The sequence below is a fragment of the Mytilus galloprovincialis genome, chromosome 10, assembly GCF_965363235.1.
Source record: "Mytilus galloprovincialis chromosome 10, xbMytGall1.hap1.1, whole genome shotgun sequence".
Classification (NCBI taxonomy): domain Eukaryota; kingdom Metazoa; phylum Mollusca; class Bivalvia; order Mytilida; family Mytilidae; genus Mytilus; species Mytilus galloprovincialis.
This window is the reverse complement of record NC_134847.1, coordinates 22,755,382-22,772,701: the sequence shown is the minus strand read 5'-3', so window position 1 is coordinate 22,772,701 and position 17,320 is coordinate 22,755,382. Positions and strand designations below refer to the sequence as shown.

General features: G+C 32.9%; 2 protein-coding genes across 2 annotated transcripts; both read right to left on the bottom strand.

Annotated features, from left to right (window-relative positions):
- Positions 1–471: 471 nt before the first annotated feature.
- Positions 472–3,442, bottom strand: LOC143047184 (uncharacterized). Its single transcript, XM_076220168.1, has 2 exons — positions 3,227–3,442; positions 472–594 (listed from the first exon to the last, which is right to left on the bottom strand). The coding sequence occupies exons 1-2, from the start codon at positions 3,440–3,442 to the stop codon at positions 487–489; spliced, it is 324 nt and encodes a 107-aa protein (XP_076076283.1). The 3' UTR covers positions 472–486.
- Positions 3,443–3,929: 487 nt separating this feature from the next.
- LOC143047183 (unconventional myosin-Vb-like) lies at positions 3,930–15,478 on the bottom strand. The gene is made up of 7 exons (XM_076220167.1): positions 14,962–15,478; positions 14,088–14,174; positions 11,712–11,823; positions 8,515–8,726; positions 7,112–7,226; positions 6,061–6,252; positions 3,930–4,019 (listed from the first exon to the last, which is right to left on the bottom strand). The coding sequence occupies exons 1-7, from the start codon at positions 15,039–15,041 to the stop codon at positions 4,008–4,010; spliced, it is 810 nt and encodes a 269-aa protein (XP_076076282.1). The 5' UTR covers positions 15,042–15,478; the 3' UTR covers positions 3,930–4,007.
- Positions 15,479–17,320: the final 1,842 nt, after the last annotated feature.

Sequence of the window (17,320 nt, the reverse complement as noted above, 5' to 3'; positions counted from 1 at the left end):
AAGCTATAAAATATTTATCTTGGAGGCTACACATCTGATATAGTAAATATTCAATATTTTCGATATGAACTTTATAATTTACTGCCATGTCTGGCATAAATAGTATGAGGTTTGAAAATAGTACATGTATAAAATTATTGTTTCTTTTTTTACCAAAAGATATAAAAGTATAGATTTAAGGTCAAGGAACAGTAAATGGGCTATGAACTGACTTTGTGTTATGGATTGATGTCTCATATTCGTGGTTTTTCTATTATGTTACAGATTTTTTTTTTATCTTATTTTCTGAAATATTACTGATTGAATTCTTTTAAAATCAACAAGATGTCCATAAATTTGTCGTAAAATCATAAAATTTTCAATTTCTAATACATAGATTTTTATTAATATATTATGTTGTTGATGCCAGATTGAATTTCTGATTCTGTATGCAAAATTTTAAGAAAATCTGTGACATAGTCCTTTTACTTGAACTTGACCTTAAGTTTAATCTAAAGTACCTGCAAGTTCCTTTTCTTGTTCATCCAGTTGAGTTTTGGCAAGTTCTAAATCAGCTGATAATTTGTTGTTCTCCTCTGTTAGTTTGTTTGCAATCTGTAGGAAGGAAAAAAGAGATAAATAACTCCCTTCTCCCTTATCAATGATTGTATTATTGTGCTTGCTTAATTCCAATCGCAATTATTTCATGCATATCCAGGGAGAGAAAAAGTTGATAAAACGGCAGTAAAATCTAGTGGTCTTTTCAATTATTTTGCAAAAAGGTACAAAACTCTGGAACAGCATAATTTGAAATTTTTAAAAACTTGTCCTTCAATCATCAGAAACAACATATTAAAATAATAAAACATTTGGTTGTGCTGTTCTTAATTTATTGCACAAAACAGCTAGTAGCACAACAAGGCCAGAGATTAAAAGCTGGATTTTCTACTGAAAATCTCATTTCAAGATATAGTAAAACAATACTGAAATTGTTCTTGTTGATAAACAAAAATTGGGTGCATCATTTTATTCTCACTTCGAACCCCCAAAATATGGACTAAGCTACAGAAGAAAACATTATCGGTATGAGAAATCAATTACACCTCCTGACCAGGGCTTCCAAAAAATATTTGAGCCAGCCGGACATTTCATATCTGATCCCGATTTTAATCCCTTAAGACTTAGTCACAAAAGGCAATTATGGTAAGCAGATGGCCATTCCAATGATTGACATTACATTAAAAAAAAACAAGAGTGTACACACTGAAATGTCTCGCCTTCTTTACTAATCATTGATATTATGTTGATACTCCTAAATATAAAGCTTTATTACGACTGTCACATAAACTCAACATGAACCATGAAAATGAGGTCAAGGTCAGTTGAACCATATACCAGGCAGACATGTACAGCTAACAATGCTTCCATACAACAAATATAGTTGACCTATTGCTTATAGTTTAAGAAAAAAGACCAAAACACAAAAACTTAACACTGAGCAATGAACCGTGAAAACCAGGTCAAGGTCAAATAAAACCTGCACGACTGACATATAGATCATAAAATATTTCCCTACACCAAATATAGTTGACCTATGACAGATATTATTAGATAAAAAGACCAAAACTCAAAAACTTAACTTTGACCACTGAACCATGAAAATGAGGTCAAGGTCAGATGACATCTGCCCGCTAGACATGTACACCTTACAATCATTCCATACAACAAATATAGTAAACCTATTGCATAAAGTATGAGAAAAACAGACCAAAACACAAAAACTTAACTATAACTACTGAACCATGAAAATGAGGTCAAGGTCAGATGACACCTGCCAGTTGGACATGTACACCTTACAGTCCTTCCATACACCGAATATACTAGACCTATTGCTTATAGTATCTGAGATATGGACTTGACCACCAAAACTTAACCTTGTTCACTGATCCATGAAATGAGGTCGAGGTCAAGTGAAAACTGTCTGACGGGCATGAGGACCTTGCAAGGTATGCACATACTAAATATAGTTATCCTATTACTTACAGTAAGAGAGAATTTAACATTACAAAAAATCTGAACTTTTTTTTCAAGTGGTCACTGAACCATGAAAATGAGGTCAAGGACAATGGACATGTGACTGACGGAAACTTCGTAACATGAGGCATCTATATACAAAATATGAAGCATCCAAGTCTTCCACCTTCTAAAATATATAGCTTTTAAGAAGTGAGCTAACACCGCCGCCGGATCACTATCCCTATGTCGAGCTTTCTGCAACAAAAGTTGCAGGCTCGACAAAAACGATTTTAAACTTTACTTTGATATGTTATGAATTTGATGTTTAGATGTTACTGTTAAATTTGCAGTGCATCATTCAAAGTGTGCACATCAGCGTGCTCCTATCTGCCTTAGACTTTTAATTTATGCAAAATGACATTGTCAAAAACTTTACTTTCGTTTTCAACCGGATGTTGACTTGACAATGGTAAAACATGGACCATAAACGGATACGTAAAATCTGTGTACGTTTTACAAAGCACGACTGAGAGAAGAAGCTCTTTCCACGTTATTTCTTCAACAAAATACTTGAATTGAACGTTAGATACAGGTATCAGTGATAATTTTAGCATTTTTAAAGAACTGTATGATGCATTATTAAATTTCCCACCTGTGCACATGCGCACACGTGTTCCAGTTCATACGATGTAGTTCTGACGATTTTTTATTTAAAACCTTTTTAAATTTTTCATCAAATCATGTTGATAAACTAATTTCTAATAATTTTAATCTTTTGGACTAAATCAATTAGATACAAACCGCTGAAATGTAAGAAAATAATTGTGAATAAACCGACCAATTTATACGATGTCCGGTACTGAACATAGATCACCTGTCACCTGAACAGGTAGATTTCAGCTGTCCAACTACTAATTAGCCTTGATTAAAATTAGAAAGTATTGAAGTAGGTGTTGTTTTGATAGTAATTAATCATCATGTCACATTTATGACAGGAAATGTGTTGATGTTAAAGGCAAAAGGTTGGGTCAAAAAGATCGTGAATTATGTAAAAATGACCGAAAAAGCCTTGAAAACTAAAAAGTATATGACCGTTTCATACTTTGCCCAGCCGGACTTTTACCGGACATTATACAAATGACCGGAATATATGACCGTTTTGGAAGCCCTGCTCCTGACCCAGCTACGCAATCACAGATTGTGTTTCATGACCTAAATATTGACACAGTACCTCCACTTTGTCTTTCCTCATTATTTCCTTCTCAGCGATCAGATCTTGTTTTTCTATTTGTTCTTTCTCTAACTCAATTTTCAAAGCCTTAATCTCAGCTAGCAGTTCTGTAATTTTATTAGATGACTTTTCAACTTGACCTGACGAGTTTCGTAATTTCTCCAGATCTACTTTCATTTTATCCATTTCTCCTTCTTGTTGTTTGACAGCATTCATTTCTTGTTTCTAAAAATAAAATATCAACATGATGCATTTTATCTTCAGTATTAAAATTTAACATGTTTAACCAGGCCATATTCTGTGTGTATGTGATTGTCCCAAATCAGGAGCATGCTATTCAGTGGTTGTCGTTTGTTGCTATGTTACATATTTGTATTTCCTTCATAATTTTGAACATAAATCAGGTTGTTAGTTTTGTCAATTGAATTGTTTTATATTTTTCATGACAAGATCTTTTATAGCTGACAATACTGTATGTTTTTTTCTGTTTTTCACTGTTTTTCACTTTCATGAGTATGTCTTTTTAGGTTTGCACTGGAGCTGGTCTCATCCCTTTAGTCCAGTAAAAATATTTTCGATTTTGAAATTGTTTTTTTTTTTTATCTTATTTTCACTTTAGTCTATTAAAAAACCACATATATTTTCGATTTTGAAATTGGTTTTTATATCTTATTTTTCACTATCACCATGATAATGACCTTACCCTGACATCCAGTTGCTGTTGAAGCTGTATAATCTTGTTCTCTAAGCCTTTGTTTACATTCTTAATATGGTCCACTGATTAAGCCTCAATCTGAAATACAACACAGTCACTTCTTATGGTTTACTGGCCACAAATAAATGTAAATGAATTATCAATGAAAAACATGTGATATTTTTTAGATAGGCTATATCAATACAATACAAGTGATTTCTGAATAACCTAGATATCATTGAGATGGGAGCCATCTCTGTGGGCCCCGCTGTGAATAATGTGCATTCAAAAATTGTATCTTTACCATAGGACATGGGTTTGTCAACTGAAATCAAAGTTTTTGACCTTGACCTTTGACCTAGGAAGTTGTAAATAAATTATGACACACCCTTTGGTGTTGGTTTATAAACATGTCAAGTATAAACTTTGAAATGATAACGGTTCTCAAGATATAGAGCGGACACAATCTTTACCATAGGACATGGGGTTGTCAACTGAAAGCAAAGTTTTTGACCTTGACCTTTGACCTAGGAAGTTGCACATAAATTATGACACACTCTTTGGTGTTGGTTTATATACATGTCAAGTATAAACTTTGAAATGATAACGGTTCTCAAGATATAGAGCGGACACGATCTTTACCATAGGACATGGGTATGTCAACTGAAATCAAAGTTTTTGACCTTGACCTTTGACCTAGGAAGTTGTAAATAAATTATGACACACCCTTTGGTGTTGGTTTATAAACATGTCAAGTATAAACTTTGAAATGATAACGGTTCTCAAGATATAGAGCGGACACAATCTTTACCATAGGACATGGGGTTGTCAACTGAAACCAAAGTTTTTGACCTTGAACTTTGCCCTAGGCAGTCGTTCATAAATTATGACACACCCTCTGGTGTTGGTTCATATACATGTCAAGTATAAACTTTGAAATCATAACGGTTCTCAAGATATAGAGCGGACACGATCTTCACCACAGGACACAGGGTTGTCAACTGAAACCAAAGTTTTTTTACCTTGACCTTTGACCTAGGAAGTTGTACATACATCATGACACGCCCTCTGGTGGTGGTTAATAAACATGTAAAGTATAAAGTATGAAATCATAATGGTTCTCTAGATATGGAGCGGACACAAAGTTAAAGTGTTACGGACGGACAAACTGAGCCCTAATGAAAATATTGAATAACAAATATTATTAGATATCTGTTGATATAAGTATTTGAGGAAAATTAGAAGAAGGCAACAAATTTATCTACAGTTAAATGGCTATAAAGATGAATATACTGCGGACGGACGGACAGACTGATCACTATAGGGCGACCCGCCTAAAGGCGGGGCCCTAACAACCACCTACACTTCAGATAACATTGTAATGTGTGATGAAAAGTACATTGTTCTATTTTGGGAAACCTGAAATGTACGGTTGCTGTCTTATTGGTGTTCATCCAATATCTGTTTTATCTATATATGATTTACTTACAATATAAATTATATAGATAAATGGGGAATGTGTCCAAAGGAAACAGATGATGCCCCTGCTTGCATATCATATAAAGTTATAATTTCAGTAGACCTGTTTGGTATGGTAAAAGTGACGATACCCAAATTTGTAATTGATCTGTGTTTTGTGGTAAAAAGCATTGTGTATAAGTTTCGTAGCTTGGTAGCTTGGTAGAGGCAAACTAAAGTAAGAGAACAAGAACGAGAACAAAAAAATTAGCAATTTTTCCATTTGTAAACCGGCATAACTATAGAACTGTTAAATTGACGCCACCAAAATTCAAACTTGATCTGTGTTTTGTGGTAATAAGCATGGTCTAAGAGTTTCATTATATAAGCTTCAGGCAAACTAATGTTAGAGATTCGAAACCAACTTTTAAACGTATGTACAGACGGAAAAGGGTGAAACTTAATGCCTATAAAAATCTTAACAAGTTTTCTACAGAAATACTGTAAATTCAGAAATGTTTGCTGATATTTTTAAGTGACTGTTGTACAATGGAAACATGTGCGAGATTAAAATAATGCAATCAACATCTTAAATTTATTTTTTGTTTGTTTTGGTTTGTTATTTTAGAATCTGTACACTTCATTGCCAAAAACATGGAAACAATATATGATAAAAGCAAACCTTTAGTTTTTGAAGCTCCTTCTTGGCCTTTCGTCTTCTATAATGACCTTGTAACTTGATGATACCTCTGATAACACGTCGATATCTGACACGAGCCAACCATCCACGGGCATACCTCTGTATAACCACAGCTCTGTGAGTATGTAGGGCTTTCTCAAACTCTCTTCTTTCAAAGAAGCCTCGGATACTGGCCTGAAAAATTATTTTTCTTAATTAATTTCAGATTATAATGTTACTTCGTGAATATCTTTATTATATATTATATATATTTATTGTTTTAAATAATTTAAAATGGTCCTAAATCAGAAGTCTGTTGTTCAGAGATGGTTGTCCTTTGTTGATGTGGTTCAAAAGTGTTTGTTGTTTTTTATATAGATTAGACCATTGTTTTTCATGTCTGAATACACTTTCTCGCTATTTGGAAATCTGTTCAGCTTGACCATAGCATCAGTCCTGCTTGAACTTTTGACGTCATACTACAATCACTTTTCCATTGTGGTGTCAGACATTTTATATTATGACGTCAAAATTTTACAAGAACTTTTGTGATGTCCAGTAATTGTGGTAAAATAGAGATGAGGTGTATTGTTTTACACTAGTCATTTTGGGTCCCTTTGTAGCTTACTGTGCAGTGTGAGCCAAAGCTCAGTGTTGAAGGCCGTACATTGATCTATCACTATTTACTTTTATATTGTGACTTGGATGTAAATAGTTATCAAAGGTACCAGGATTATAATTTAGTACGGCAGACTATCGTTTCGTCTACATAAGACTCATCAGTGACGGTCAGATCAAAATAGTTATAAAGCCAAACAAGTACAAAGTTGAAGAGCATTGAGGACCCAAAATTCCAAAAAGTTGTGCCAAATACAGCTAAGGTAATCTATTCCTGGGATAAGAAAATCCTTAGTTTTTACAAATTAATCAAAGTTTTGTAACAGGAAATTTTTAAACAAATGACCATACAATTGACATTCATGAGATGAAAATTTGTCTCACTGGCACTCGTACCATATCTTCTAATTTTCATATTAAATCCTTCCTTACTAACCTGTAATATAAGTACTGCATTCCTGACATGCTCGTAGTGACTCCTGGCTTTGTAGCCCTTCCATCTCTTCTGAATTGTCTTTGCTGCCCAGGTCTCCCGCAAATGTCTGGCATATCTGTAGAAAAGATAAAACTTTGGATTAACCATTTTTAAATATCTGCATTTAGGACTTCATAGACATCTATCTCTTTGAAGGTAGAAGTGGATTAGAAAATGGGCTTTTAAATAGGCTTAGCAAAGTCAGTTGAAAAAGAACTTACTTATAGTCTTATATAGCTTATTTATAAAATTGAGAATGGAAATGGGGAATGTGCCAAAGAGACAACAACCCGACCATACAAAAAAACAACAGCAGAAGGTCACCAACAGGTCTTCAATGTAGCGAGAAATTCCCGCACCCGGAGGCGTCCTTCAACTGGCCCCTAAACAAATATATACTAGTTCAGTGATAATGAATGCCATACTAATTTCCAAATTGTACACAAGAAACTAAAATAAAAATAATACAAGACTAACAAAGGCCAGAGGCTCCTGACTTGGGACAGGCGCAAAAATGCGGCGGGGTTAAACATGTTTGTGAGATCTCAACCCTCCCCCTATACCTCTAGCCAATGTAGAAAAGTAAACGTATGTATTACATAGGTGAATTAATGTGAAAGATTCAAGACACATGCACGTGTTGAGGGGGGGGGTCGGAGGGGTCCTGATCCCGAAATCCTAGGCTGAAGAATATGAATTCCAGAGGTCCTAAATTTAAAGAAATTTAAATCCCAACATCCTGAAATTTGAAAAAAGAATTCCCATATCCCGAAAGGATCAATCCTGAAATCCTGAGCTTAAAAACACCCGATCCTGATGTCCTGAAAAAGGTCCTGCAGTGTTATAGATCGTTATACATTAGTACCAAGTAAGTCACTGATACCGTCTTGATATTGATCTAATGTGCAAGTTGGTTGCTCATTGAATACCATCAAGAATAAAATTGAAAAGCAATACTGGCTATTTCTTATATGTATTGTGGTTTCTATAGTCATTAGTGTTAAAAATTTACTATTTTACTAAAAATATCACACAAGTCAAATTAACAAAACTGTGTTATAAATACTTCAATTTGCTGATTTAATAATTCTACACAGAAATGGAAAGTTCACAATAGGAAAGTTTAGGTTTCTTTCAGCCCTCACAATCAAACGACGTTTTGTATGGTTTTTTTTTCAATTTTAGTTCAACTATTACTGAACTAGTACAATTTTTGTTTAGGGGTCAGCTGAAGCATGCCTCCATGTGCTGAACTTTCTTACTGTATTGAAGACCCATTGGTAGCCTTTGGCTGTTATCTGCTCATTGGTTGGGTTATTGTCTCTTTAACATATTCCCTATTTCCGTTCTCAAATTGAACATACCGTCTAGCCAGCAGTCCTCGTCCATATTTTTGTAGGAGTGTAATAGACTTTGTGATCTTCCTGTATCGTTTCCTCTCTAACCACCCTTTGACGTGCTTCTGTATCATGATGCCACAAGATCGTAACTTGTCAGATCGTAGCTTTTCTAAGTAGGCCACTTGTCCTGCTCGGAAAAATATCTTTGTCTTTCCAAATCTGTATTTGTCTGGATCCTACAACATAAATGTAGTAATTATTGTTAAATTTATTTCTGTTCTTTTCAGAAATATAAAATTTTACTACCCACCTATTTCTTTTTTACAACATAAAGCCAGAAGAACTGATAAATGAATACAAAATCAACAAGAATATATGTAAAATGTCGATGGTTTTAAGACTCAATAGTATAAATGGTTTACAATATAGAGCGAAAATATGGAAACAGTTTCCTGTAGGTAAAAATTAAATAATTGAAAAATAAATTATGAATCTTGCATATATTATATGAACATAAATATAAACAAACAAAAAGTTCATGCAATAAAATTTGAAGAAAAACATAAATAATTTGTTATGTTCAAGTTTCCATACTTTTAAAAAATCTTTATAGACAGTCAACCACATTTTTGAAGAAAGTTATAGTTTATAAACCAAGAAATTGGTAAGAAACTAAGTGAAACTCTCTCAGGCAAAGTTGTCTGTTGGCTTTTATTTGTAGGTCTTTTTTGTCATATAGCTTATCAACGGTTCGGGTTCTTACATATCATTGGCTTTCAAACATTCGGTAATGAGCAGCATTCCTGATGAAAGTAAATCAAGTAAAGTGCTTCCAACACATGAACTCTTAGTGCGGTTTTCATTTCATCACAAACACTTAAAGATAGAAACTTAATGAAATGAGAAAATTGCAATATTCTATATATTTACAAGTATATAATTAACTGGCTAGTACATACTCTATATATACAGATCTAGAGAGAAACAGCAGGGATATTACATGCTGTATAATAAACAGAGTCAATAATGTGAAATAATAAATACATGCTAAACAAAGTGATAAAATATAATTCAAGAGAAGAAATTGAGAGATATGTATTTGTTCAGGATAAGAACTTCAAAAAGAAAACTATATTTTTTGCAAAAAAATGTTTACTGAGATCTTTCATGTGAGCTTAGTTATTATTCGACCTCAATTCGTTAAAAAACATGAATTCCACAAGTCACTCAAAAGTTGAATTTCATACTTATAATTTTTTTTAACAGATACTTTATGGGGTATGAAACCAATAGCTAATAGGTTTAAATAAAAAATATTTTTAGATCTACCCTGTCGTACCATGTTGATTTTTTTAAAGTTTAAAAGATCTAATAAAATGGCAATTATTTCATATGTATTCAACGAAGACTTTTTAATATATTTCAAATGATAATTTTCTTATATATTTTCGTTTATATTATTATTCTACAATCCAAATTATATAAAAAAGACAGGTACAATTTTTTGTTTCCTTATTACCTAGGTAAGTGAAAAACTTGTTTTGTTCAGATTCTTGCACTTAAACAATGTATTTATTTCTTCTTATTCTAAATTTAATATTTCCAAAATACTCAACCTTAAAACTTTAGTCACTACTTATATTAATGATACAGATAAAAAAAAATAGAAAATAAAAAAAATTTGTTCATGGTCATCATGCATTTTCTTGACATCACAAGGAAAACATTTGTTAGTTTGAAAATAAAATGGAGGAAAATGGTGGATTCTACAAGATAATAGATGAATCCACCATTTTTCTTTTTTTAACAGAACTAAAAAGTTTAAAATACCAGTGGCAGATGTGAGTAAGGGGACAAATTCCTTTAAAATCTTGTCACTTGCTTGTCAGAAATGGAAGGGCACAAATAATTATTTTAACTTCTAGAGAAAAAAAAATTAAACCCCAAAATACTTTAAATACAACAAAAATTTTAAAAAATCTATCAAATATTTCAATTTTCTATCTATAAACCTGATCAAGATGTCTCTTTCCAGACAAGAAATCATGCTAATTTACCCTTCATCTTGAAACAGTGCCCTTTCTTTCCTTTAACCCAAGCAAGGACACTGCTAAAATATTGCTTAGATAAATTTTTGACCAAACTTCTGGCAAAAAAGCATCTAATTTTGGGTCTGCCACTGGTTACAAATGCAAATTTTCATTATCATAACATGCCAATGTCTAATAACATAATGACAATGACATAATCGTCATACTACCTCTATAGGTTACTTGTTTTTACGATGTTTTGTTGGTGATGATTCCTAGAATATAGCATAGTACTATATATGTCTATACTATAAATATATATCTTATATATTTATCATTATATTTTATGGTTGCTCTCAGTACCTGTTAGTTTGGCTTTTATTTAAAGTTTGTTCATTTCTGAGACTAGGAAAGATACTGTAGTTCATTTATCATCATAAATATCATGAGAATTTCTGGTAAATATTAAATGTTTGAAAAATTATGATAAAATCGGGACTATTAAAAATGTGTCCTCAGTACACAAATGCCCCACTCGCACTATCATTTTCTATGTTCAGTGGACCGTGAAATTGGGGTAAAAACTCTAATTTGGCATAAAAATTAAAAGATCATATCATAGGGAACATGTGTACTAAGTTTGAAGTCGATTAGACTTCAACTTCATCAAAAACTACCTTGACCAAAAACTTTAACCTGAAGCAGGACAGACGAACAAATGAACAAACGAACAGACGAACAAATGGACGCACAGACCAGAAAACATAAGGCTCCTCTACTATCGTAGGTGGGGCATAAAAACTTTAATTCTATTAAACACTAAGTTACACATGAAAATGCTAAATTTTACTTCATGCATTTTTCAATCATTATGCAGGGAAAAACTTTATAATTTTTGCATCGTCTGACTCTGAGTAACTAAATTACAAATTTTAATCATTTGTTGATGCTCCGAACAACAAAAACAACATTACGTTGTCTTGCCTATGTCTTGCTTTCTCAATGTCTTGGCAGGCAAGACAAGAAAACTACCATTGAGACTAGGTGAATAGTTTAGACGTTTTTTTTTTCAAATAAAACCTCTTCATTTGGAATTTTAAAAGTGTGCATAAAGAAAAAAATTAAACTGAAGATAAAATCTGTGTTATACTGTCACAAGTTTAAGTTTAATTTTAGTTTCGAATTAGGTACCTGTATAATTGATATCAGGATATTCTGACATGTCTTCCTTGGGTTAGCTCTGTCAATGTCCTTAGATCTGGCTAATACTCTGTATCTCTGGAAAAACTCACTGTACGTCCATCTGTAATGACCAAATCAAATATATATATTTATGTACAACAGGCGTATGAATTTTCTAGTACAAGAAGCAGGCTAACTGTATTTAGAAGTTCCATTAGTATTTAAAGTTGTGTGCGTGTACGAAAAAAGTTATCAACAAGGGTGGAGACCATCTAATGAGTAGTGTGTACGTTTATTTGTATATAGTCAGATTAATCTCCAGTGTAACAGTTTATGCATTACATATGTAGTGTTCATACTTTAATTGTGCAATTCTCTTTTGTAGATTGTATGTTAAATGAAAGAACTGATGCCATTTGTGGTGAAATCTATTGAGGACATTTGTCTTGTGTTTTATGTGTTTATAAATTGTATGATGGACATCGCACCCGACATTCTCTATAATAGTGTTTGTCTTTATTCATACAGAAATAAACGATTTAATTGATTAGTTGAACAGAGTGAACTTAGAAAATAAGTCAAAATATTTATACATTCTTGGCTGCACAAATTTTGGATTTGAGTGTGCCTTACATATGAAATTTTAAGTTAATAAAAGTGCCTCACACACTATATTTATAAAGTGCTATTTCATTTACAGACTGTCAGCTAGATTGTCATATTAGTGAAAACAAAAACTTCATGTTTATCTGCTGAACCTTTGCCCCATTTGCATTAAAATTTCCTCAGTACTTAAGGTACAAGATTTTTACTTAAATCACTAAATCCAGTATTTGGACTAGTTGATTTCTTAAACAAGTCATGCATGAAACTTTATGATTGCAAGGCCTGACATATATAACACAACTTCTCTCAGAAAAAAAAAAAAAAAACACATCTGGACTAGACTTTAACAGTGTTCTTTTACATACAAAATGGTAATTTGTGTTTAAATTTTAAAGATTTACCAGTGAGTGAAGAAAAGAAGAGAAAAATTGAGCAAATTAAGAGATAACTGTATTGTATTTGAAGCTTTAAGGACGTCCATCGGTAGTTTTACTGTCGCAAATTTAGTTTACCTGGCAACTCGTAGCGGAGACAGGTAAACGGGTATTTGCAACAGTATAACTATCGATGGACGTCAGCAAAGCTTCAAATACAATACAGTTATCTCTATTCTAATGCAAAACAAGTTCATAATTAAATTTCAATCATTATTTCAGTGTAAAATCTTCATTGAAGAAAATTCCGCGAAAAGATGTTATCTTCTTTGGTCCCTACACTAGGTGACGTCATAGTTATGCTTACGGCGTCAAACATAAACACCGGGCGATTTCTGGTTTCTATGCCGCTTCAGAATGTAATAAAATTTGATAAAAAGAAGATTTTTAGGTGCAACATGTGAGTTTTTTGGCTTATTATTGTAGAAATTACATGTCAAAACATTCAGCAATTCAAAATGTCTGCTTCCTTAGTTACAGACAAGGAGATAGAGAATTTTACGCAAACTGTCATCCAATCAGAACCATTGATACAAAATAAATGCATTAGAATAGCTCTTCACCATTGCAAACCTTGGTAAAACCTCAATATTGTATCAAGGTTATTTCCAGTTGGATTTAGTTTTACATTTTGGGAATAATAGATCGTCATACATACTGTGGATACATTCGTTGGATACAAATTTTCATGGATTTCGTGGGTACAGAGGAACCACGAATTCAAATATTCAATGAAATACAAATTTTTCTAAATGAAAGTATGCAGATTTGCCAAAACCAAGAAATTAAATATCCACAAATATGCAAGTTTTCCTCAATCTATGATAATTGGTACCCACGAAAATAAATGAATTCACAGTATTTTATTCCACATCTCCTTGAAAATCCAAAATCACTTCTTTCTAATCTTTACAAAAAATGTAATACTGATGTTAAATTGTACTGAACGGAAATCTAAATGTTTTTCACATGTGACTTTTATTAAAAGAGATAATCAAATCTTTGTCATGATCATTGTTCCCAATTCACTGTTTCAGAATCTAATGCATTCTGGGTAATATTTTCAAAAAGGGTACACCAAAACGTTGTGATTGGTTTAAAACATTCTTAAAAATGGAAATTCAATCAATTACATAATGTTTTTATCATTTTGGTGTACGCACAATGAGTTTACCAATAGTCCTTTAGATTCTGAAAAGGCGAATTCAATGCCTTATGCATTTTAAGAGTGAAAAATTGTTTATGTATCATAGATTTCACTGTAAAACACCTACCACAAATCAAATCAATATCAGAACATGCAACAATTTCAGTTTACTTTAATAAATAATTTGTTCCTACAAACCTTGATGGATAACCAGCTGCACTGATTCTGATAGTTTCCAGAACACCACAGGCTCTCAACTGTTCTACTCCTCTCTTAGGGTCAAATCTGTGAGAAAAATAAACATGCAGGCATTTCAAACTTTTGGTAGATTTCAGTACATTAAATCAGGCATCAGTAGCAGGGGCAGATCCAGCCATTTTTAAAAGGGGGATTCCCAACCCAGGAAAAAGGTGGGGTGGCTTCCAACTATATGTCCCAATACAAATGCATTGATCGTCAAAAAAAGGGGGGGTTCCAACCCCGGAACCTTCCCCCTGGATCTGCCACTGAGTAGTATTTTTCACAGTGAATTATTGTACAAAAGCAATTCTATAAATTAAAATATTAAAAAAAATACCGTTTAATATTTGTTTGTATAATTACAGTCATCTTTTCCATTCTGGATATTTTTAAAATGAAGAATTATCTCATTTCAGGGCCTTTTATAGCTGACTATGCTATAAGGTAAGGGCTTTGCTCATTGTTGAAAGCCGTATGGTGACCTACAGTTATCGATTTCTGTTTCATTTGGTCTCTTGTGGAGAGTTGTCTCATTGGCAATCATACCACATCTTCTTTTTTATAATATCTTGTTTAGACAGGTGTTCTGTGTTCCTGTGGAAAAGAGCTAACAATTCTGGAGCACCTCCAATTTTTGGTGGAGTTGGTGTTGCTTAAGTTTTAGTTTTCAAGGTAGAATTTAGTGACTTGTTCATCTTTTAATTCTTTTTCGTATTTTACCAAAGTATTGAAGGCAGTACGGTGACCTATAGTTGTTGACTTCTGTCTCATTTGGTCGTTGTGGAGAATTGTCTCATTGGCAATCATACCATATCTTCTTTTTTATACTTACTGAAATGCTTCTTTCAAGTCATTAGGTTTAATACATCTGATATAATGAGGTGTTGTGGCATTCAGGGTGGTCATTAACATAAACAAGGAGTCTCGGAACTGTAATGATAAAATACAAGTGAAACTGCAAGCTACTGCTCACTGATGATACCCCCGCCGCAAGTGGATAATATTAATAGTGTAAAAATATGCAAGTGTTCGGTAAACAGGAAGTTGTCGAGTGATGAATCTGAAAACGCATCACACGGTATAGCTGACTTATATAAATCCTGAAACCAAATTTCAGAAATCCTTGTATTGTAGTTCCTGAGAAAAATGTGACGAAAATGTTCAACTTGGCTATCATGTGTAAAATCAGACAAGTGTTCGGTAAACAGGAAGTTGTCAAGTGATGAATCTGAAAACGCATCACACGGTATGGTTGACATATATAAATGTTGATACCAAATTACAGAAAGGGTGGATGTGTAGTTCCTGAGAAAAATGTGACGAAAGTTTCATGGGACAGACTGACTGACGGATGGATGGACTGACGGACGGACTGACAGATAGAGGTAAAACAGTATACCCCCCCTTTTTTAAAGCGGGGGTATAACAAATATTTATTGTTCACCCCCTATGAAGTCATTTGAATTGATTATCTCCCCTTAATACATTATACACAAAGTATAACCTACTGTTACCTCAAACTTGACAGTATAAAACAAATCTTTATTGTTCACCCCCTATGAAGTCATTTGCATTGATTATCTCCCCTTAATACATTATACACAAAGTATAACCTACCGTTACCTCAAACCTGACAGTATTAAACAAATATTTATTGTTCACCCCCTATGAAGTCATTTGGATTGATTATCTCCCCTTAATACATTATACACAAAGTATATCCTACCGTTACCTCAAAACTGACAGTATAAACTAATTTTTGTGTTCACCCCATATGAAGTGATTTGGATTGATTATCTCCCCTTAATACATTATACACAAAGTATATATAACCTACCGTTACCTCAAACTGACAGTATAAAACAATCTTTTTGTTCACTACCTATGAAGTCAGTTAGATTGATTATCTCCCCTTAATACATTATACACAAAGTATAACCTACCCCTAACTCAAACATGACAGTATTTAACAAATCTTTATTGTCTCCTGATGAAGTCATTTGGATTGATTATCTCCCCTTAATACATTATACACAATATATAACCTACCGTTACCTCAAACCTGACAGTATAAAACAATCTTTTCATTCACTACCTATGAAATAATTTTAAATGATCATCTCCCCTTAATACATTATACACAAAGTATGACATATGGTTACCTCAAACCTGACAGTATCAAACAAATCTTTATTGTTCATTCCCTATGAAGTCATTTGGATTTATAATCTCCCCTCAATACATTATATACAAAGTATAACCTACCGTTACCACAAACCTGACAGTATAAAACAAATCTCTATTGTTCACCCACTATGAAGTCATTTGGATTGATTATCTCCCCTTAATACATTTTACACAAAGTATAACCTACCATTACCTCAAACCTGACAGTATAAAATATATATGTATTGTTCACCCCTATGAAGTCATTTGGACTGATTATCTCCTCTAAATACATTATACACAAAGTATATATAACTTACCGTTACCTCAAACCAGACAGTATAAAACAAATCTTTATTGTTCACAACCTATGCAGTCATTTCAATCGATTATCTCCCCTTAATACATTATACACAAAGTATAACCTAATGTTACCTCAGACATGACAGTATAAAACAAATCTTTATTGTTCACCCCCTATGAAGTCATTTGGATTGATTATATCCCCTTAATACATTATACACAAAGTATAACCTACTGTTACCTCAAACATGACAGTATAAAACAAATCTTTATTTATCACAGCCTATGAAGTCATTTGGATTGATTATCTCCCCTTAATACATTATACAATAAGTACAACCTACTGTTACCTCAAACCTGACAGTATAAAACTATTTTTGTGTTCACCCACTATGAAGTGATTTGGATTGATTATCTCCCGTTAATACATTATACACAAAGTATAACCTACCATTACCTCAAACCTGACAGTATCAAACAAATTATATTGTTCACCTTCTATGAAGTCATTTGGATTGATTATCTCTCCTTAATATATTATACACAAAGTATAACCTACCGTTTCCTCAAACCTGACAGTATAAAACAATTTTTGTGTACACCCCTATGAAGTCATTTGGATTGATTATCTCCCCTTAATACATTATACACAAAGTATAACCTACCTTTACCTCAAACCTGACAGTATAATTTTTTTTTTATTGTTCACCACCTATGAAGTC